We start from the raw sequence: 22,627 nt of genomic DNA, 5'->3' as shown, positions 1-22,627 counted from the left end.
CGGCAGGCAGCTGCTCCTAAGATGAAAACAAAGACCGGCCGGCGGCACATGCACAGACAAACATGACCAGCTTATGATCCAGAGGCACTGAATGAAGGGGACGACAACTAAACCGCAGTTTAAAAGACCGAAATGACCCAAATCCAGACATGAGACTTTCCTTTTTGGGTTCTGCTATAATGAGTGTCAAATGACATGGTGTATTTGTTCATGTGTTACATGAAACAATACTCTTGAGTCTAAGAAGTATCAGGTGGACAAAACACACCAGTGCTGCTAGTTGGTACTGCTATAAGTCCAGATATCTGATTTATAGGTATCAGACATTTCCTGCTGAACCACTGCAGTACTGGGACACAAGTATAAATTTTCAGACGCTGCACAACTGATGAAACTTGTATATTACAGTACGTGTAGTGACACGATGTGCCTGGATGCTCAGGCAAGTCTGCCCAAAAACAGGCCCCGTGTGTCACTGCTGTTACCAGTGTTAGCACCAACAGACTGTATGTGACCTAGATCGGTGCCCCACTTCGACAACAAACACTAAGGGAAACACTGGGTCCTTTGTAGAGGACTCAGGTGTGTCCATCCACACTTCCCCCATTAGCAGCAGTCCTTCACGGTGGCTCATTTCCTGTTTGGGCAGGAAGTGGGAAGGAGGGCAGGGCAAGGATTTAGCAGGCGTGACGATGATGTCACAGCAGGGAAATAAAGGCAGGATTGTTACAGGGGCAGCACAGAAAATGAGTAAGTAGGAATCAGGCAGAGCTAAAAGCACAATACAGTGTAAATCTTTTAAGTCCCCTATACTAAAATATGGGTTATACATGACCACATAACAGCGTTGTTCCAAACAGACATGAAAGGCAGAACTGGCACACAAGCCACTACACAGGGTCTTTGTTGCTCAGGATGACACACCACATTAAATGGGTAGATCAGTGCACATTCTGCCCCGAAGGCCTTTGTGTTAGACCCATTCAAAGAGAGTGGGAATATACCCCTCACATTGAGCTTCAGTTCTGTTTTTCATTCACAAGGATTCTGGTAAGCTTCAGTTTTTCGTATCATTCACCACCAGAGAATGCTTTATTTTAAATGAAAGCATCATCTGATTTGCACTTGCCATCTTCCCACCAGCAGACAAACACATACTGCCCAATGTACATCAGGGACTGCGACATATCACCACAGTGTGTGAAACAGCGCGGCAAATGCCATCCACTAATAATCTGGTGGTGACCTTTGATTCAAGACAGAAAACACATACGTCCCCTGATTCGCCACTGACCTGTATAACAATGACTGGACCCGGGAAAAGTTATTAATCAGAAACACACAGCAGCATTTTAATCTGGTTTCAAAACAGGGTGAGGCCTTAGCAGTGACTCTTGTAAGAGCACTGACGGAAAGCAGTCAGCTGATTAACGGCTCTCTACAGAGCCAGTCCTCACTGGGAAGGTCCATTAGCATTGATCAGTGTATTGCTTTTATAGCAAGTCAAGTGCACTTCAAAGAAGCTACTGCTTCCAGTCTTACACAGTGGACTGGTTGACCTCTCCAGCAGGTCAATACGAAGTCACCTGAGAATGTCAGATACCACATCTAGAAACTGCTTGGTTTTATGTCCTCTGGAGCTGGAGACAAATAAGTTTGCACCTACCACTTCTACAGTCCAATATAATCATGTTGGTTATATCACTGCCATGGTTCTCTTTGGGGCTGGTCTCCTTAAATGTCTGACAGCTATTGAATACTGGATTTTTCAGTTTAAGTGAATCATCTATGACTAATATTAACACATCTATGTGGGTAATTCATTTTCTCTGGTGTAACCAAGTTGGCAGGCTCCTGAGTGCATCTTGGTCACATGACAAAACATAAATACCAAGAGTGGGTTTCTGCACTGAGGTTAAGCAAACGACCTGCTCTCTGGTTTAACCTGGAGTGACGCGTTATAAACTGACCTCCACTGTCATATACACACTGTATGCTCTTCCTGCTCACAGTAAAGTCTGGTTGTGATTACAAGGAGCTGATCTCCCCTCCTCAGTGGGATTCTCCACAGTCCGTGCTGTGAGCAAAAACCACACATGGTGGGAATTATGGAATAATGCTGCGTCAGGAATGTTCCCACGATGGTCAGGGTGATCTGATGTAGGTCCCGCTGGCTGGGGTTTATGGGTAATGTTACACACACATACAGAGTTAGGCAATCAAATGTCTCTTGTGTTAGCCTACATATGGATCTGTTCCACTTTGTGTAGATTGGTTATGGAGTTGTGTTGTTGTGACTATTTAGATCCGTGTTGGATCAAAATAGTCTTTTGTGTCAAAAGGATTTGTTTGCTGTTTTCATTTAGCTGCAAAACGATTCAGCGTGTTCAGCTCTCAGACCTCATCGTTAGTACGGCTTGCTCCGAGCTGATCAGCTTAAAGACAGACGTCTTCCCACTCACACTGTTTCATTCCAGTAGTTTCTCCATGGGAATCCCCAACAGCAGTGATGGGTGAGGGGTCAACCTGACTGACCACAAATATGCTACTAACCCTCCTCATAGCCTCAAAGTTGGCCAGAGTGCCAGACTCCAGACTCCACTGATTCAATCAGTGAGTTGCCCGTGTGGCACGTGGGCCGAGATAATCAGGAATCCCTAGAAAGTAAAGATCAGTGGAGCAGAGAGAGATTAGCGAGCTACTCAGCCTCGAACTTCAGCCAGGCAGTAGAGGCTTGGGCTCACTCCGAGAGCTGCCATGGTATTAGTCAATGAGATTTGGCAAGAGACAGCCACAACAGCACAGACACACACGCACACACTGCACTATTCTGCAAGATTAAGCCTGCAGGTTTGAGTGACTGTCAAGGGATGCTGTCACAGAAATGTGTCAGTCCGCTTTGACCACGGCACGCACGGCTGTTTTCACTTACATTGTGTCTGCACAGTAGGTCAGTACAACTCTGCATTCCTGCAGTGTCCTGCATGAACCCTGACGTAAAAGGAAAATGGAGCAGCCAGCCAACATCAGCCTGTACAGTAAATTCACCAACATGAATGTGTGAAGTGTGAAAAAGCATGACTTGTGTAGACACAAGGAAAACCAAGAATGACATCAGCGTTTCCAAGCTGTTGTATTTCACATGACATCTGCCATGAAGAATATTTCACTGGTTCTCCAAAACCTCTCATGCTCCCCCTGATACTTCTTTCCTCTTATCATTTCCACTCTCTTCCTCACAGGTGTTCTTCCACCTCACTAACTCTTCCTGGCAGCCAAGCTGGTCGAACAGTCATTAGTGACACGGCGATGTGTAGTGAACCATGGGGCACTTGGCTTGGGATGCAGAGAACAGGCAATCTGACTAGTGTAGGCTGCTTTCCAACTCTTCTCATTTCCCTTCCTTGAGGTTTCACTGCAGGCTTAGTGCTGGATAGTGTTGCTGCTTTCTCACAAACATGAGCTTTGGTAACTTTTCAGATTACGAGTGAGAGAGGAGTTAAAGATCTGAGGGGTGGAAAATAGGCTACAGTGCATATTTAATGGTAGAACAAGCCGTTACAGCCCCAGTTTTTTTTTATGTACTGAAGACAAGTTTGTGGCTTGAACTGAAGACAGAGATAGTTGAAACATTTGGAAAATGTAAATAATGTAGGGGTGAGCCTGTTTTCAAATCCAGTGTATTTCTGGAGTGCAGCAGAATCCTGTTTGGAGCTACAATTCAAGAGGATGACAACTTAAATCAAGTGCATGCTCTGGTCTAGCATCATAGATATTTGTTTGTTTCAGTGATTCAGACATGCACCACTGCTTTTGTAACCACACAGATAAACATGACACCCCCAACACAATATGATGGTAACCTCCCAAAAGACACCAGGAAGGGACACTGTAATCACTGTAACTGCATCCTTCACTTTCTCTGATGGCCCTATAATGCCACTATTGTTAGTGTATTCTAGGTGGTATAAAAACTGAATCCTCAGTGGATTTGGCTTGAATGTAGCCCAGAGGGCAAATGCACAACCGTAAACTCATGTAAATAGAAGTCATCTAAACATTTTAGGCCAAGAGGAAAGTATTTCACAATGGGGTGGGAGGAAACAGTATAGTTTATTTTGTTTGCATCTGTGCATGTGTATGCAGTGCGTCTCTCCCTCAGTTTCAGCTATGTTGAACCATAAGTGTTCAGAGACTGCAAAAAGGCAAACAAACACAATGCACCCTGCACACAGACACACAAACTGTTGTTATGGTTTCATGAGAAACAGATGAACTCTGATGAGACAGGAAGCAGAGAGGACACAGGAAGTCATGGTGCCGATGTTTATCCCAGGCTATAAGGCAGCCACGGCCATGATGTGCTGCAAAGGACTGGACATTTAATTCGATAAGGGATGCAAAGGCATGTGAAAGCGATCCAGAGAGCAGAAAATAACTCTGCATTCTCCTCCTATATGTAACTCTCACACCAGACAGATTATAAATCACAGCCAGTCTATAATGTATATTTTCTATACAGCAGCCAGACAGCACAAGTAGCTTCCTCTGAGTTAGCAGTTTGTGTGGTCTTAATACTGTCTCTGAAGCACTGCTGCTTGCCTTAAGCGCTTTGTGCTCTTTCCATATCAAAGATGCATCACACATAGCCCAGCCCCAAAGTCTGTCCATTCACACAGACAACCTATCCCATCCATCAGCTGGCCCATGGCTCTTGTGGTGGAGCTGTAACTGGACTTTGCTGTGGATTACACAGGCTGGTGGGGCAGAGAAAGAAACACGATGCCTCCCTCTTCTGCGCTCCCCTCTGATATCTGATGCTACTGCTGGAATTCTGGTTGAGAATTCCCACTGGGATGAGCCTTTTCCAAACTTGAGTATCAACATCAGTTTCAAAGTGATGAGCCAACTGTGTGTAACTAAACCTAAAGAAAGGTGCCTCCAGGCTTAGTGGCAGTCACAGGTGTTCATGATGCCAACTGCATAAATGTGTGACAACGCAACAATTATGTCAGCAAGTCTCACAAAATACCTGTTTTTATTCCAGGCCTCCAATTTCCTGTCTAACACACAGTTAACACACACACACACACACCAACCTGACAACAGTGAGTGGAACAGCCCATCTGTAATACAGTAAAGGGAGTGCAGCAGTGAGAATGAGCCACCTGCCGTCGTTAAACTCACACTGACTAATAGCTGCCTAAGCTGCTTAAACAAACTGTACAGTGAACACTATAGCAAACAAAAGGGGCAATTAATGAATGAACAATACAATAGACTAGACGTGTATTATGGCAAATCAGATAAAATGTACGAAATTAGGTCATGGAATGAGTGGTGTGTGGAGATAAAGACTGGCAGGGTGAGGAAGGGCCTATTAATGACATCTGCAAAGGAAAACCTACCACTAAAAACATGGACTGATTATATTGTGGGTCACTGTGGCTCAGGAGCTAAAGCCATAAACCAAAAGGCTGGTGGTTCGACCCCCGGCTTCTCTAGCTCACATGTTAAAGTGCCATGAATAAAGTGGCAAGACACTGAACCCCAAGTTGCTCCTGGGGCCCCATGGCAGCACTTGCACCAGTGTGTGACTGTGTGTGTAAATTGGTGAACAGGAAATAGTGTAACGCACTTATCCATGTCGAGCTTCGGTGGCCGTACTTCTCAATCTAGCAACAAGGGCTGATTTCTGGACCGCTAGTCTAATACAGATGCCTAACAATTACACAGAGAAACCAAATGCATTCTGTTTCCTAATGCTGTCCGTTTCCACCTCAATAAAGCAGAATCCAATGCAGCCACAGCGAGACATGTTGTTTATTGAGTAACTCTCTCATTTTTTCTCTCCACACTCTTCCCACACATTACACTGCCTCTCTCCACTTACAAATTACAACCCACAGCTGGAAGCAACAAGTGCAAACCCAAGACTTTTCCTTTAAGAGTGTAAATCCCACCAGGACTGACCCGTACTAAAAATGCATACACTCGTGAATGTGCTGTGTGCTGCAGGAGAAACCGCTCACTAAATGGCACAGAAAGGGAAACTAACATAGCAAGGAGATCTGATTGTAGGTCAGTCCTTGTCATTTGTATCTGTAATTGTCTTGTGCTTGAGTGCACCTGCTGAACGAGGACCTGGATCATATATTGCCCTGAAAGGAGAGCAGGGTGCCCTCCTTGTGTCTACTCCAATCAGAGCTGCAGAAGGAGAATAGAGACCAAGTTGTCCACAGTTTGCTGCTTCAGTACTGGCACATGTGCAGTGGCCGCATGTTTAATACTAAAAAGGGGGATGAATAGTAGAACAGAAGAACCATACCCAATCTACACAAAGTAAAAAGCTACAGCTGTCAAACAATTGATTTGCCACCAGTGTGAGCCCTGATGTGAGCATGCATGAGAAGGCCAACTGGAAGAGAAACTATCTGGACAGCGGAGGTTTTGCAGGCTATGGCTGGGATGGTTAACCATTTGTCTTTGTTTCCAAATGGCAGGGGCAGCTGCCACCAAAGGTCAGCAAAATGTTTCCAGAACAAGGCCCCATAGAGGCTGGGACCACGTGCCTGTGACAGAAGAGGGACACACCCAGGTGGAATAACACATAGCTACTTTCTATCACATTTTGACTCAAGCTCATCACACCCATAACATGGCATGTTGTTTGGCATCAAGGAGCCGGGCCCTGCAGTAGCTGGTGGTCTGTTTTCAGTTTGCGCTTCACTCTGCAATCCAAGCCAAGGTAGCTGCTAATATCAGGTTACACCCTACCCCCTGGCTCATCATCAAGGTGTGTCGAAGGCTGCGTTTGAAGTGCCATCCTCCACCCGCCCTCCCTTCACCCACCTACACCTCTGGCTGTAACACAAGCTGGGTAAACGTACACCAAACGCCTTCGCCACCCTCCAGCCTTGACTTTGGAGCCTTTGTTAAGGAAAGTCTTCTGCCCAGGGACATGGGTGAATGGATGGGTGGAGGTCAGACATAGATGGCCTTTGCAGCTCGCATGACAGACTCAGAAAAGTGCTGACAGATGGACAGACCAGGAGATAGTAACGCACACACAAACCAAGAATAGCTTTTCAAATGTCTCCTGCAGACGGTCTCTGAGGATTGTTCCTAAACCCCAAACATTTCGACAACTGTTTTTCTCATCTAATCAACTACGTCTCATGGAAATCAAACATACAAAAAGGAGAGGAAGCAGAGGGATAGAGGGAGAAGAGCAGCAGACTTTTTCTTCCCTTCCTCTTTTGGCCAAGTAAGACGGGGTGGATGAATGAGAAAACCATATTTTTAGTTTGAGCCGTGCCTGCTCCCAAAATATATACCCTGTACCCATGTTGTCTTTTCAACAGCCTTGAGACAGACAGTTTACAGTGAAACACTTCTTACTGAAAGGACACACTCCTTTCCAACATATGTTTTACCTGTTTTCAGCCTGAGGTGCTGAATCATGTCTGTCCTTATGCTCGCTGTTGCCTTTTAAGTGGTCATGTGTTTGCACCAGTGAATTTTACAAAAACTTCTTTTCAGTGGATTTAACTTCATTGGACTAAAACAGGCTCAGAAAGTTGCCTCTAACTTCAAAAACAAATATTTCTATTTTGCATAAGCTGCTGATTAAGTTCTTAGGAAGCCCAGCCATAATGGGACACAGCACCGAGAACAGAGGCGCAGTGTAACAATGCCTGCAGGAACGAAAACAACAGTTCACTGGGTTTTCCAGATGTGCTTTGGACATCACATGTTTTCTGTCTTCTTCTGATTCTCTGACAGGATAGTGAGTTAAATCTGACTCCAAGATCCTGCCCAAAACATAATAAGCTTAAAGCCATTTGCCTGAGGGGGAGCAACCAGAAGGCCAGCACCTTCCCCATTAACAGCCCTGTGAGCGAGTAGGTTGCATTGTTGCTGCACTGTCTCCATGCCCAGAATAATGTGCTTCTGGTCTAGTGCTTTGTGGATGCAAATCAGGCGTGCCTTAAGGACACAGACGGTCTATTATAATGCCACAGTGGGGAATAAAGGCTGGTCTAAGTGACTTTGGAGAAGCTTTGCTTGAGCACATTTTGTTTGTTTTGCTGTGTTCACCCCTGAACTGAAAAGATACTGATAAAAACTGTCCCCTCCTGGCCTTGGCAGTGTAAATAACACAGGCACTGGGAATGTTTACTGGGTGACAACCTGAGTGCATATGGCAGCCAGTCAGACAGCCCCTCTACCAATGACCTTTGAACCCCATGGTCAGTGAAAGGTCATTATCTTTCCAGCCTTAATGCCTGAATGGGAGCAAAGGAAACAGCATGTCCTTGGTGGAGAGGTTAATTTACAATTATCTCCTTATTTTTTGTCAGTAAAGCAGCAGGAATGCAAACACAAATAATTGACTTCTGAACAAAGTGACAAACTGCACAGTTTAGACTTTCTGTTTCTACAAAACAAAGTGGGTGTTTGCATTAAACTGGGGGTAAACACTGGTCAAACTGGCAACATGTTATCCAGCCTGCAGTGGCGGCGCCATCCAACAAAGGGAATTAAAACACAGCTCATGAGCTGAAGAAGGAATCTAACCACGAAGCGATTCCAGCCTCACTAACACACACTTCACTGCGGTTTAAACTCTAGTGTTTCATATGTCCCCATGCAAGATGTGCATATTAGCGCAACAAAACCATCGGCCATTAGAGGAGCAGCAGCTGAGAGCCTCCTCCCGCTGAACAGGGTGGAGACCACACATCTCCCTTCTGCTCAGATGCAGAGGTGGAAAATTAAGGTTGAACATACGTCCCGGTCAGGACACAGTCATGGACACTGGATAAGGAAACACAACTAACAGATGCATCATAACAATGGACTCATCTTTAATTGTCACTCCCATTAAAAAGCTGCGGCTCTTTTCCCAGTCGGCCCAAACGCTGCACACCGGTTCTCCCCAAGAAAGGGATTGTTCAATGGCCGCATAGGGGGCACACAAACCCCCATTCAGACACAGGTCTCCAACAACAGTAGCAGTAAAGCCAGGTCCTGGTCCCTGTGAGAAGTGTGGTAAACATGTAGTGCTGCTCCTCCTTTGCTTTCCACAGCACAAAATGCTGCCAACAATGAATGGCATAATTAGCTCCATTTCTCCAACTGGCACTGTGCTCAAAGGAAGATGGACATTGAGGAAAGATAAAAAGGAGCTATGGAATTAAAACATGCGGGGATAATAAAGAAAAACCCACTTACAGTCAATTTGGGTTGACAAAGAGGGTCCTCTCCTCTCCTATGTTGTCCAGCTGGAGCAGATATCCCTGTCCTGAGGGGGGAAAGGAGAAAAACCTCTCAAATAAAAGGTGGAATTATCTATTTTAGAGAAAAATCTAGTTTTAAAGCTTTGGCCTCACGTTTTCTCACGTCGCCTGGTCTATATTTACACTCCCAGACCCTTTTCCATTCTTCTCTCCCGGAGCCGCTGAGGAGACACGCTGCGCGTCTCCGTCGTTTCCTGTCCAGCCCAGAGAGCTGTGCTGCCTTCACGGTCGCTCGGGAAAACCTCATTGCACAAGTGATCGCAGAGAAGAAGAATGACCTAGCATTTTACTAATTTCTGCTGATTAACAGAGGAAAGTTTAAATTATATGCTCACTTTCGTCTCTCCATCAGACCAATGAAAAGAAAGAAAAAAATGTATTCTTCTTCGTCTTTTTTTTTTTTTTAAATAAAACAAGTGAAAAATCTGCTTTTCTAAGGTCGATTACTTCAACAGCACATTATTTAACATATTTTTAAGGTTGAAAGTCTTGGGAGAACACTGAAGGCAGCCTTAGCATCCAGTAGCTTTTTCCTATAATAATAATAATAATATTAATAGTAAAATTAATAAAGGTAAAATATTAAATAAAACAAAATACAGTTGGATGAGTTAAGAAGGTATATGTAACACTAAAGATGCCATCACCACGAAACAAAAGAGACATGTTCCAGATTAGGAGATTATTGCGTGTTGCCCATATGGACACATGACATTACTAACCCGTCAATTCAGCTCACCCATTTTCAGTTACAATTACAGGAAGCGTTTTGGAAATGCCATAATCCCTACTTCACAATCCTATGAATCTGTCACCATGTGTTGGCACACAAAGGAAAACATTTCTGCCCTTTTCTAACCTCTAACCTCTAATTAGTAGTGAAGCAAAATTAAATATTGCTGCAATTAAAATGAGACTATAGTGAAAAATGATTGTTTTTCTGGCCCGTATTACAAAACTATTGCATTTTAGTCAACAGGCTGATTAGAATCAGTAGTTTGTGGCCATCTAGTGGCTCAATAGAGGAGCTACACACTATTTTTCTCTGATGGATCTGTGCCAGTGTCTATACAGTTGCCTCACTGACTGACTCACACACTGTTCACTTGTCCAAGACACATTTTCTTTTCCAGTTTTTGGCTTTTTGTTCCATAAAACTTTCACATGGTCCACTGGGTCATTGCACTTTTGGTCACTCACTCCACTTCTAACTTTGGCTGCAACTTTATTTTTCTCATAAAGCTTGAACACAGCTGTAAATTAAAAAACATATAATCATGCAGTACTTATTTGTAAGTTAGTATTAAAGATTTAAGGTATATCACAAGTGGTTACAGGTCACCAGGAGCTAAAATCTGTAAAAAACAAACAACATCTTAGATTTACACAGATTTGTGTGGTCTCTTTTCTCCCTCCCAAATTACACAATATTAAAATATACGGTAAAAAACTAAATCAACTGTGCAGCACCTGCACAACTGACTACTGCTCAAATTGAATCAAAATTTGTGCAGTAAAACTGAACTACATTCACTACGTTACAGTTTACAAAAGCAGGCCTTAATCACATACCCGAGACATGGGAACTGATCTGTCCTGCAGTGGCATGTGCCCTAAATTACTACATGAATAGTCTTACATAAAATAATTAAGCAATCAAAAGGTCACAACCCTGGGAGAGAGCGGAAACTTCAGACGAGGGGGTGTTTTCTGCCACAGGATGTTTTCCTTCTAGAGTAGTTATATGAGATTCAGTCACTGCAGCCTCGTGGGAGTGTTTCACAGGCACAGCAAAGGATATGATGTATTGCTCTTGAAGATAAGCGTGCACAGAGCCAGGGTCCGTGACACTGGAGTAACGGTGTCGATCTCTCTGCAACATACGGTTCATGGAGTTTGGGCTTCAAATTTTAGGTGATGAGGAAAAGCCTGGACGACACCATTCTGCTGGAGGCACGTTCACACTCACAGGGCAAAAGATCAAGATGAGGGTTTGCTGGATGTTCATGATCCTCCTGGGCTGTAGGTTGTCTCATGCCACTGAGTCTCAGAACACCTGCCCCTGCAATGGTAAGTTCTAGACTTTATTGTATCTATCTCTAGCTTTCAGTAATTCATACAGTCATAGTGGTTAGTATTCAGGTACTAATTACTATAAATACTAGTAATGAAAAATACAAGTTATTGTAAGCAATTAACTTCATAAGTAAATATTTCTGTGTACTAATCCAAGTGATGGTACTTTGCATACAGTAGATATTTACAACAGGCTATTTGGTCTGATTTGTAGCTCCCTAATTTGTAGCGCAGTAAAACATGAATATAAATTTATTTACTTTAGGATTACAAGGTTGCAGCAGTGACTTCAGTAGATATTTAGGTGGTGTGTTTTAACTACTCTATGGCTGACAGCTCTGGGTTGGGGTTAGTGAAACGTGAAAGGTTCAGGCTTAAAGGAGTATGTTCTGCTACACGTACAGCGAGTTTCTTTAATTATTCACTGCTTATCTCTTAATTAGCACTTGAGACGACCCTTGTGGCCTAATGCAGGTGGAATACATGCATTTGCAGGTTGAGACATTTTAATGTGATCCAGCATTTACCAGAGTCTAAGGAGGATAAAAAAACAACATGTTGCCACAACTTCAGGGCAACCGCTGTTAACGCGGAGTGCAGAAGGCACCAACATGTGCAAAACCTAGCTCCACATCACGTAAACCACAAATGTGTGAGTAGCATATTTGAGTCAGTCAGGGCTGACTCAAGTATACCACTCACATGGCACATCTCTGGTTGTATTATGAAATGTTAAGCTGGTTACAAAAAAAAAAAAAAACAGAGATAAATGTGCTTAGACGTGCTGTTATTTAACAAAATTCCGCGTGGGGGTGGAGATGCTGTGAAATGACAGGTTTCGATGCCAGAATTTCAGTCAGGGGAATTAACTGTAATTAGATCAATCTTTGCAGCAGTTATAACTGTAAGAAGCCATTTCCTTTGTAACGGTGTTTGGTGTTGATTAAAAAGATGGGGATCCTGATTTGCTTCACTGCAACAAAAAACAGTGCTGGACTGCTCTCATTATGCTCAGAACAACGTTTCTTTCAAAGTGTCAATGTGTTTAAAGTCACATTGGAAGTATTTTGCAAGCCAAAGCCATAACTTGCTGCAGTGAATTAGAGATTTTACTAATTTCATATGTATCACACTTAGGACCTGAATAACTGTCACATTTTTCTCTCCAGTGGAGCTGAAAACTGTCTGCATACCTGGCAGCGAGAGTGTGCATGTGCCATGTCCAAATGTGACTGCCGGCGAGGTGAGGTTTGAACTTTTTAAGGATGATAATGAGACTTCGCACTTTGTGTGCAACTTTCAAAACAATACATGGAACTGTTCAGGAAAACCCAACCAGCAGGGCATGAAACTGCAAAAAAACAGTGAGCATAAATCATTCAGTTTCATCCTCGATGGACTGACTGACAGTAGCCAGGGAGTCTACACATGTCAAGGCACAGTAACCTACCCTCCTCCCCTGAAAACAGTACCAAGTACTTTGAGGGTCCGAGTACTTAAGGAAGGTAAGGATTCCTAAGACGTACCAAGATCTATACATTTGTGTGTATAAAGTATATTGAGAAATTCCTGAATATGCTTCTTTCAGGAAACCAATGCAAGTGCAATAATGCCATCAATAAACCGGATGACAATATAAAGCATGAATTTCATTGGGCTTGGATTCTGGTGGTTGTACTTCTCATCGTCTACAGCTTAACTGTCACCATTATTGCCTTCGTCACCTGGGTAAGGGATTCCTCTAACACATTCGAACTAAAAGGAGAAGTGATGTTTGAACTATGTAGGAATGGGGACATTTTTTTTATGCTTTTGTTTTCCACATTTGTCTTCATGGGTCTTGCAGGTCAAGTTGCAGAGGGTCGATTCCCACAGCGACTACATGAACACCAAGCCCAGAGCATCAAGGGACCGCAGGAAGAAAAAAGGGGTTCAGAATCCCATACCACGACACTTCTGATTATTATCTGTCTGACCATTTGCACAGCTATCCCCAGTAATTTAGATATAAACATAGGGGGTGTTCTTGCCATAGCTTACTCTAAATAGAACATTGTTGTGGATTTTGTGAGGATTTGTTTTGATGTAGTTGTTGTTTTGTGTCTACACAGCAAAAGTAGCAGTTTGTTTTACAGTTGTAACTGTATAAAACCATAAAATAAATGATATACTGAACTTTTCTGACTTTGCTTGCTTCTTATTTCACTGCCCCACTGTGCCTGCCTCTTTCTCACACACTCTCTCTCTCACACACACACACACACACACACACACACACACACACACACACAGGAACCAGCCTTTGTGGTCGAAACAGAAGGTTGTGTATGATGGGGGGGATTTAACCACATTCAAAGGGCTCATTCAGTTTGTAAATCTGAGCGTTATCATTCGGATCAGAAACCACAATGAGACCACCAATGGAAAAAAAACAAACAAAAACAAAACAATATAGGCCTGTACAAACCAGGGTGCGAAAAACTGAAACAACACGCAACAGATTAACATCACACCATGCTTCTCTTTCCAGTCTGCATGCTCTTATTTCTACAAAACAGCAAGCGGAGAATGTTTTCTCAGAGGTAATATCACTGTGGCTGATGAGAAGCAGATACACAACCAGGAGAGGTGAACGCTGTCACAGTTTGCACATTTCCTGTCTACCTTCCTCTACTTCTCTTCCTTCATAGTGCTTTCTGCAGATACGAGTGCTTCAAAGGGACTCCACCTTTACCTTGCTCACCTTGCAGTTTCTGTGCAGTTATTGCGCACACACACACACACACACTGGGTTTATTGGTTTCAGCAGCATAGTCTTAGTCATCAACTACCAGAAGTCCCAGTAAGATTAACATATACTTTCTGTTAGCTTTTTAAGCACTTTGGGACCTTGACAGAAGATTAAAAATAAATGTCATTTATGATGAAGGCATTTTTCCTTTCCCCTGCAGTCATCTCGATGTAGAATCAACAATTTTCCAAAGTGAGAAAATTAAAACAGAAAAAAACCCCAGCAGAGCTATTCTCATACAAGTTCAACTGGGCCATTAAAAAAAAAGAGAATTTCAGCTGTTTGCTTTCATCAGGAAGTTTTATAAATCTTGCAGAGACACTACAGATTGATATTCCACTGATTATTCCAACTCTCATTATTTACAAACATACAATTGGTAAAATTATATGTCCTGTGTGAGTTTCATCAGTTCACTGCCATTACAAAAAACAAACCATATTTTCACTAAACAGCCACAATCACTTTAAATACATTAATATTTTTTTTCCATTGTTGATAAAACCTTGAGTAACACAGCAAAATGTGTGATCATGGTTGAATCCACTGACATCTGTCTTCAAGGTCCCAGTTGCTCCAGTTTAGGTTCTGTGTCTACACTCTGGTGTTCTGGAAAAATCTTCTCCCTGAGGAACTCCGTCCTCTTTTCGTCACACTCAGACTGCAGCTCCTTATCCGTTACCTGGAGAACCGGATGAGGATCATATAAATCTCACTACAACAGACACGCACTCAACACTGATAGCTCTTTCTCTGGAAGTGGAATAATTTGATTTCACTTAATGTCAGTAAGATGTTCTTACGGAGGAACAAAATTTAACAATATAATCAGAAAGAGTAATATCTACAGATGATACGTATTTTACGGAGTTTATTTAAGTCAGTGCAGCATAGATTTGGAGACTTTGAATCTCTATAACGAAGACACATCCTCTGTATAAATGGTCAAAGCATGAGTGAGAACATCAGCAGTGAGAAACACATGCTGGTATAGAGATGGCACATAATGTTCTACATTAAAACTGACGTTAATTAAAGACAGGGGCGGAAAAGTAGTGAGGGAAAACTTTTTACATGTAGAAACAATATTAAAACTTCTGAAAGTGGGTAACTAACATAAAGGAAAGCCAAGGTCTCACCAGGACAGGGCTGTATCCCAGGATCTTCAGATGGCGAATCTTCACCGCTAAGGGACCACGGGCATTGGACGTACCATAACAAAATTCCGAGGGTGAAGCACAAATTACTGCAATTCTATAAAATCAAAACAAGAGTTTTAAAAGTTTTAAAAAGCTCAAAATTTGAATTTATCTACAGACATAAGAGAATGAAAGTAGAGGTCTGATTAAAAAATCATCACTGAAAGATAAAAATCTAAAACGTCAAAAACAGAGCAGACTGTGGCTTTATTATCATACATAGTGCTGTGTTTGGAGCACTTTGTACTAATGACTTCCTTTGACACATACTTTACGATTTTAACTCAGTAGGGTTGTTGTTAGGTTGGATTTCTCATTTTGCCTTAATGATCTCATATATTAAATAACCTCTGGGCACATTATGAGAGATCTAACAATAAGAACAGTCAATGAAAAGCAGGATTTAAAGATTATTAATACATTAAAAGTGAATTATAGAACTGCAGTGGACCGAACTTGATAATGAATGAATGAATCAATCAATCAATCAATCATAGAATCTCCAGTCAAAGGCAGATGTTTCAAAGTTGCAGCTGCACCTTCAAAAGAGTTTACAATTGAACTGAAACAGATATTTGATTGGCGGGCACTGATCACAGCATGTGTCAGTGCCAACGCCAAAGCAAAAAAACAATTATCCTCCTAAACTGCTGTCGTAGCATGAGCCTTAACCGAATGTGACATGACATATCAAATCAAAAAGAAAAAGCCACTGCAGAACTGCTCAACACTGACAGTGTTAGCGGCTACGCACGACAGCCGATACTTTACCTTAGACTGCTCTCTGCTGGAGACTGCTCTTCTCTCACTTCACTAACGGGAGTTTGGCTTGGCAGAGGTTTGGTTATCACACCATCTGAGAATCAGCACACAAAACACACAAACACAGCTGCTTGATTAGTTTCAAGATGAGCTGAAATTGTTTTCCCCAGCTAATAATCTCATTAAGATTGATTATTATCACAAACACCCTTATTACCTATGACATAGACGTTCTCCACCACCACCATCTCCTGTAACATTGTGCCTGCCTGATCTCCCAGCACACTATGCAGGCCCTGTGAGAGACTGAGCTTGACTGACGTGCTGCTGGGTGCGGGGTCTCCAAGAACCGATGGGTGGACACTCAAGGGCCGAGGGAGAGGAGGACGGTCAAGACGGAGGCACAAGTCTACTGTCTGAAACATTCTTTCCAGGTTCTTGTGAAACTTTGACGCTAAGAAAAAAACAGAAAAAAGTTGAGAAAGATGAAATTATGAACATTTAAAACTGTCCATGTGTGTCAATTGTCTTACCTGTATTGTTACACTGCTCCAGAGTGCTGCTCTGCAAGAGTTGCTCCAGTAATGGAGAGGGGAAGTGGCCCAGTAGACAAAAACAATAAACTGACTTTAATAGCTCAAACATGGACATCTTGGGCAGATAGGTGGCCAGAGCCTGGCTGAGACCATCCAGGAACCTGGAGCAGCAAGAAATACATCAAACCTTACAAGCAATACTGCTGGGGTCAGTTATGTTTGAGAGTTTCCACTGTCTAACATATATTCATCCAGATATGCTGTTGGGTGATCACTCAGGCCAGATAAATGTAAGATGCATCAGAACTTGGCTTTTTAAGGTAGTAGATTACACATGTTGTGGCCTCGAGATAGTCAAAAAGAAGCAATTTAAGTAATAAGTAACATTAGGAGGCTTAAAAACAGTGACATCTATATCAAGTTAGTTGTCTCCAGACATGTGAGAGACATACTGTTGTCTGTGGTGCTTCAGATCGTGGTTGAGAGAGGAGTACACCTTCAGGACACAGAGCAGGTCTTTGAGTGTCAGGGCGTCTGGGTTGGCGATCGTCCTCTCAGCAAACGCCTCCAATAAAGCAGTGGGACAGAAGACCAGGGACTCAAACACAGACAGAAAGAGGAGCACCTAAACACAAAGGAGGAATGCATTAGAAGTTAAAGATAAATAACAAAGCTATATAACAGCACAGTTATCCTGAGATGTCTGTTTATAAAATAGGTTCTAGAGGAACAGCTTCATATCTAATATTCAACAAAAAAGGGTTTTTTGTTACAGCACCTGTTTCTTGCTCCATATATCTAGTGTGGAGGCGACATAGTCTGAAACACCAGTGAGCAGGTCTGAGTCTCTGTAGTGCAGCTCCTTACATGAATGCAGCACTGTTTGCAGTCTGTTGAAGGGGATTCCATGGAGGTTTTCTACCAGAGAGGATGGATGTGGTAAGTGGGACGGCACATACCAAAGTCTTGCATTACCAATGGACTAGATGATATTTGTGACCATATTATATCCCACATGAAATACTTTATTAAATCATAACTAGGATTTTTGTGTTTGTCAGCATTTAGCCATTTTGTCATGTGTCTCGTGGGAAATATTTTACCTATGATCTTCTTACTGCAGACATTCAGAATTGGTTTGGAGTAAAATCCCATTGTGGCCATAGTGGAAATCATGTATTGGGCATTGGGAAGGCTGAACTGGTCTGTCATTGACAAAGCTTTACCCTGTAGTAAGTGTACAAAAGGAGAAAGTTTAGCTAGGGATCACATTTTTCTTTTGATAAGGACATATTTAATTCTAACTATGAATCAAGAATCAAGAAACTAAATTATGTCTAGAGTAAATCTTTGCCAGTTAGCAATGAGAATCTAAACCTATTAAAACCTATAATAAGTTGACAGCCTGTACACGAGAGTAACAGTGGCCAGAACAATGAACAGTCAAAAACATGACCTGGCCATCATAAACCTGGATAATGTTAGGACTTAAATAACAAATATGGTCAAAACCAAGACTCTAAATCTAATAACCTCTAGTTTTCGCTTCAGACCCAGTGGGACATCCTTCCCCAACAGACGCATCATGGTCTGGAGGGCCATTACAGTCTTGATGCCAGAAAGACGGATTTCAACTACCAACCTAGGACACAGTCAGAAAAGAGAAAATAAACAAATAAGCAAATAAATAATCTGTTAAGGTCATAAAAAGTTTCTCTGTGAGACTTTAACAGATTATTTTCTGCAGCAAATCAAAAGTTTGAACTCTATTTTTGCCTGAGCTCTATGCATCATTCCTTATGCTGCACCTTATGCCGTCCCTAAGGGCACCAACATTGGGACTGCTCTCCATGTGCTCCAGACAGGAGGCCAGGATGGACAGGCTCTTCTCATCAAAGTCGTTCAGTTTCTCCTGGTAGTGGACAACAAAACACACTGAGCTAAATAAGAGTACAAAGACAGTGATGACATTTATGCTTGCTGACTGCTTACCTGGCAGGTTCGGAGGTAAGTCTGGATCACACGGCTACGTTGAGGCACACCCAGATTGACCATACTTAGGAGAGAGTAAGCCAAGTCCTCAATGCGCATGTGCCAAGCACCGTTCATAGCATTTTGCAGGAGTTTATCAAATGCAGGATGCTCAAACATCAGCTGCAGCTCATAGCGCCGCTGCTCATCTGACATCTTCTTGGTGCTGGACCACATGTGGGTCAAGCAGTTGCTGACCTGTCGATGTGTAGCTGCGTACTGACAGGTGAGGTCTAACACGTCTGATGGAGAGACACACTTTTGCAGCCCGCTCATGAAAGGGGACTTCCAGTATCTCTGCTGTGGGACAGACTCAGCAGACCTGATCTCAGTGGACAGTGAGAGGTGCTCCTCCTCCTCCTCTTCCACTTCATCACTGTGAGTCCCACCTTGTGAATAAAACCTCACGGAGTCTGCACCGCACCTGGTCAGGCATGTGTGCCTTTGCCTTGTGGCCCAGATGTGCACTAACTGTCTGCGAGGAAAAGACCCGTGTTTGACAGATGTTATCAAAAGATGCTGCCACTGAGACCCGCGGCCGCAGAGGCGCATGGTCCACCTCAGGACCTCCTCCACAACCAAGACCGACATTCTTCTCTGACGAATTAAGGGACGTGACAATGAAATGAAGACACTGGGGGTTTTATTTCAGCTCCTCTTCAATGGGGAACAAGTAGCTACTAACACCATTACATTAGTAGTACTAGCACAAGGTAGTAACAACACAGTACTATCACTCAGCAAGGTCAACAGTTATGGAAACACTAGCTAGCTTACATTAGCCAGTAACACGTGACACTCACAGAATCACTTCCTGCTGCGCCAAAACAAACACAAAAAGCTGATGTGACGGTAAAAACCATCACAGCCTGGGTCCAGTCCAGGTTCGTCCACACCACACGCCGAATAGTGCTGTGTGCGCTGCCATATTCGCTCCGTGTGTCAACTTAGCACATCATCTACCGTCCAACTCCAAATAGAAGCGCAATAATAAACTTTGTTATCGCGAATATAAACCAATTAACATATATCTTAATGTTTATTGTTGATAAAAACCATTTTATGACCGTTTTTAAACAAGTCTTTAAAAAGTGCGTGTGTATATATATATATATGAGAGTGCGCGAGAGCTGGTTCCTACTCGGACTTAAATAAGCGTTACACTCACGGTTCCCTAGCAACCGACGCTATCCGTATACGATGTCAAAGTTTGTGCTCGCTGGTAACGTTTGATTTTAGTTTTCACGTTTTTCTATTTATATGTATATATATATATATAAAACATGCATATTTATAATTTGTACCGTTTCAGGAAAAACCGACTGTCCTCATTATGCCAAAGCGGAACTTTTAGCCGACGCTTTGCAGCGATCCCTGCCAAACTTCAGGACCCATAAGATCCCGATCCCCCCTAACCAATGGATGGTAGGCAGATATTTCCCCTTTTAACAATGCAACAGGTCTTTGAAATTTACATTCGTGTTCCTTGTGTCGTTGTTTGTCACCTCTGACAGGAGTGGCTGGAGGACACCTGCAAAAGAAATGGATGGAAACACGAGAAGTCCCCGTTGGTTTGGAGGGAACTAGTGGACCAAGGGGGAAAGGGGGTGCTCTTAGGGGGCTTCAGTGACTTCTTAGAGCATTGTCAGGTAGTGACGAGTAAATTAGATTTTCTGTCAATATAAACCATCATAGTATTCCTCTTGTCTAACAAACTAACACTGTTTCAAACTCAAACCTCGACACCCATTTCTTTAATCGATGGTTGTGTAGGACTACTACAGCATAACATCAGACATGTCTACAGATATAATGCTAAGTGTTGCAGCAGAGAATCTGGAGACCAGCATGGACCTTATTGTGGAGGAGCAGCACCGTGTCAGTCTCATTAAGCCTCTTCATATATGGATCACAAGGTGCATTAGTCAACAGTCAAAACTAAAGAAGAAACATCTTTCAGGTGTTACGAGTGTTACCTGACAGATTGCATGCATATTTTTCCATACATTTCCAGTGCTCTCTGTCCAACCTGCCATCTCCTGATGCCCAGTCTGCTCTCTGCTGAGGTCTTCCCCCACATTGCTGCAATCAGCCTCCACCTACTGGACCTTGAGGGGGATGAGGAGGGACTGCAAGGGCTGAGGATGGAGATGGAGGACCTGGCTCTCCCTCTGCTTCATCAGGTACAACATGTTTTTTTTTAAACATATTTCATATCTGAAAGGAAAAAAAATCTAATGATATTTATCCACAGGTGACCATTCACACAGATTTAAAACAGGCGTTTCAAGAAGCAGATGTCATCATCCTGCTGGATGACTGGTGGCGTGATGGCAGCGACAGTGAGAGGAGGAATCGAAATGAGGCGGAAAAGAAGAAAGTAAAGGACATCTCAGAGCGGTACAGAGAGTATGGACAACTAATCGATGCAAGGGCCAACAAAGAAGTGAAAGTGATTGTGTCAGGTGACGCATTTGTCAACCTGAAATGCTCAATTCTTGTGGACAATGCACGCTCCATTGACTTCCACCACTTCGTCACTATGGCAACTCAGCTGGAGAATGAAGCCAGGGCCATAATTGCAAAGAAGCTGAAAGTGAGGGCATCAGGTAGATAATTATTTCTTTGACCAGACGTCTACTGCATTTTAGCACCAGCACACTTCATGTAAGACTTAATTTCTCCCTTCTGTCCTTCAGATATTGCAGATGTCATAGTGTGGGGAAATGTCAGTGGTGTTTTCCACATTGACCTGCAGAGGGCAAAGGTATTCAACTATGATGGGGCTATCAAAGGACCCTCATTCTTTTCGCAATCACTCTTCAAGATTTTCCATGACAGGTTTGTTACAATAACACAAACAAGCAGTTAGAAGTATTTATATGCAACTGTGCCTCACACCCCTGGTTCAGAATAACTAATTTTTGATTAACTCCAACTCACTTGCACTTTGTCGGGCTCAACAGATTTAGGTCAGGTCTACTATCAAATTACAAAACTGCCTACTAATCTGTAGATCGTGACTTTGCTCTGTGCCAGTGTTGATTGCCCAATACATCTGACCCAGTAGACTGCTCTGATGGGATATGCCAAAAAGACCATAGTCACTATCTCCCTTCCAGGAAATGGATGGAAACAGACTTTCAAGACTTGGTACGCTGTCGGCGCGCAGCTGTGACTTCAAAGACCCGTCGAGTAGCTGCCATGTCTGCAGCCAATGGGATCCTCACCATTCTAAAGGCGTGGAATGACATTTGTAATCCAGATGAGGTCTTTTCTCTGGGTGTACTTTGCTCAGGTTAGGATATGGCCGAGCAGTGAGTGACAGGCAAAGTCTAGCTCTGGTTTTGGCTGATTAAGCCAGTGCTGAAATGCAATTGTCTTTGGCTTCTTGCAGGCTACTATGATCTCCCAGATGGCAGCGTCCTCTCAGTTCCAGTAACCTTAACAGGTGGTAAATGGTCTGTGTTCTTTGATGTGACCGTTGGCGACAAGCTGAAGGAGACACTTCACTTTTCTGCTGCTGAACTCAGGGGGGTATGGCAAGTTACAACAGAGGATGTTGCACAATATACACTTTTACAGCCACAAGATGTTGGTGCTCTCAAAAATGTCTCTAACAGCTGTTTCTCTTTTCTAGCAAAAAGAGCTTGGATCAGAAAATTGCACGTTATGATAAAAGAAGACAATTGATAGATCTTAAATACTATCCCCACTGAAAACAGACATATTTTAGCAAAATAAAGGAAATAATCCAGATGAATTCCAGTGTCACATCTTGTGCTTGTTTCAGTTTGTTCTTTTATTCTCTTACTTTCACATGTGGACTTGCAGTTTTATTTTAATGTTTTGATGACAATAAATCCTTCCTGCTTTGTGAAACTCTTCAATAGCTGTTAGATTTTTAGATGTAAAAGATCAAACTGAGTA

General features: G+C 42.8%; 4 protein-coding genes across 11 annotated transcripts in view; 2 read left to right on the top strand and 2 right to left on the bottom strand.

The window, feature by feature from the left end:
• raph1b (Ras association (RalGDS/AF-6) and pleckstrin homology domains 1b) overlaps nt 1-9,651 on the bottom strand; it is a 36,963-nt gene extending 27,312 nt beyond the window's left edge. For 2 of the 5 annotated variants that reach the window (XM_026301863.1, XM_026301864.1), the window contains exons 1-2: nt 9,396-9,651; nt 9,238-9,307 (exon numbers count right to left, since the gene is read on the bottom strand). The gene's annotated coding sequence lies outside the window, so the exon portion shown is untranslated. The remainder of the gene's footprint in view (nt 1-9,237; nt 9,308-9,395) is intronic. The other 3 variants (XM_026301865.1, XM_026301866.1, XM_026301867.1) reach the window with 2 other exon arrangements.
• A 1,395-nt stretch (nt 9,652-11,046) lies between these two features.
• On the top strand, nt 11,047-13,553 carry LOC113127392 (uncharacterized). Of its 2 annotated transcripts, XM_026301916.1 has the most exons (5): nt 11,047-11,121; nt 11,217-11,372; nt 12,548-12,883; nt 12,967-13,106; nt 13,225-13,553. In XM_026301916.1, exons 2-5 carry the CDS (start codon nt 11,288-11,290, stop codon nt 13,336-13,338), a joined length of 675 nt encoding a protein of 224 aa, XP_026157701.1. In that variant the 5' UTR covers nt 11,047-11,121; nt 11,217-11,287; the 3' UTR covers nt 13,339-13,553. The 2 variants fall into 2 exon arrangements, with proteins under 2 accessions (XP_026157701.1, XP_026157700.1); XM_026301915.2 differs by having other exon boundaries at nt 11,053-11,372.
• Nucleotides 13,554-14,452: 899 nt separating this feature from the next.
• On the bottom strand, nt 14,453-20,811 carry fastkd2 (FAST kinase domains 2). Its single transcript, XM_033325553.1, has 12 exons — nt 20,674-20,811; nt 18,659-19,294; nt 18,475-18,578; nt 18,200-18,308; nt 17,770-17,893; nt 17,445-17,584; nt 17,119-17,291; nt 16,664-16,827; nt 16,348-16,584; nt 16,140-16,224; nt 15,309-15,423; nt 14,453-14,851 (listed from the first exon to the last, which is right to left on the bottom strand). The coding sequence occupies exons 1-12, from the start codon at nt 20,731-20,733 to the stop codon at nt 14,729-14,731; spliced, it is 2,070 nt and encodes a 689-aa protein (XP_033181444.1). The 5' UTR covers nt 20,734-20,811; the 3' UTR covers nt 14,453-14,728.
• On the top strand, nt 19,877-22,471 carry mdh1b (malate dehydrogenase 1B, NAD (soluble)). Of its 3 annotated transcripts, none has more exons than XM_026301881.2 (9): nt 19,877-19,919; nt 20,010-20,122; nt 20,212-20,346; nt 20,471-20,613; nt 20,712-20,880; nt 20,952-21,306; nt 21,397-21,538; nt 21,820-21,995; nt 22,095-22,471. In XM_026301881.2, the coding sequence occupies exons 1-9, from the start codon at nt 19,898-19,900 to the stop codon at nt 22,388-22,390; spliced, it is 1,551 nt and encodes a 516-aa protein (XP_026157666.1). In that variant the 5' UTR covers nt 19,877-19,897; the 3' UTR covers nt 22,391-22,471. The 3 variants fall into 3 exon arrangements, with proteins under 3 accessions (XP_026157666.1, XP_026157667.1, XP_026157665.1); XM_026301882.2 differs by having other exon boundaries at nt 19,902-20,122; nt 22,095-22,234; nt 22,338-22,460; XM_026301880.2 differs by having other exon boundaries at nt 19,902-20,122.
• The last annotated feature ends 156 nt before the right edge of the window (nt 22,472-22,627 follow it).

This window comes from Mastacembelus armatus, chromosome 2 (assembly GCF_900324485.2).
Source record: "Mastacembelus armatus chromosome 2, fMasArm1.2, whole genome shotgun sequence".
In the NCBI taxonomy this organism is placed as follows: domain Eukaryota; kingdom Metazoa; phylum Chordata; class Actinopteri; order Synbranchiformes; family Mastacembelidae; genus Mastacembelus; species Mastacembelus armatus.
Note: the sequence above shows the minus strand (reverse complement) of the source record. Positions and strands in the feature narration are given on the sequence as shown.

Excerpts from the sequence above, each read along its gene's own strand:
- fastkd2 (XM_033325553.1), bottom strand. The coding sequence starts at position 20,733 with ATGGCAGGTTGGACAGAGAGCACTGGAAATGTATGGAAAAATATGCAT. Across the intron at positions 17,585-17,769 it reads CTGCAGTAAGAAGATCATAG|AAAACCTCCATGGAATCCCC; the intron begins GTAAAATATTTC and ends CCTCTCTGGTAG. Across the intron at positions 17,292-17,444 it reads ATATATGGAGCAAGAAACAG|GTGCTCCTCTTTCTGTCTGT; the intron begins GTGCTGTAACAA and ends CTTTGTGTTTAG.
- mdh1b (XM_026301880.2), top strand. The coding sequence starts at position 19,958 with ATGTATATATATATATATAAAACATGCATATTTATAATTTGTACCGTT. Across the intron at positions 20,614-20,711 it reads CTTCATATATGGATCACAAG|TGCTCTCTGTCCAACCTGCC; the intron begins GTGCATTAGTCA and ends ATACATTTCCAG. Across the intron at positions 20,881-20,951 it reads CTCTCCCTCTGCTTCATCAG|GTGACCATTCACACAGATTT; the intron begins GTACAACATGTT and ends ATTTATCCACAG.
- LOC113127392 (XM_026301915.2), top strand. The coding sequence starts at position 11,192 with ATGGAGTTTGGGCTTCAAATTTTAGGTGATGAGGAAAAGCCTGGACGA. Across the intron at positions 11,373-12,547 it reads GAACACCTGCCCCTGCAATG|TGGAGCTGAAAACTGTCTGC; the intron begins GTAAGTTCTAGA and ends TTTTCTCTCCAG. Across the intron at positions 13,107-13,224 it reads TTATTGCCTTCGTCACCTGG|GTCAAGTTGCAGAGGGTCGA; the intron begins GTAAGGGATTCC and ends TGGGTCTTGCAG.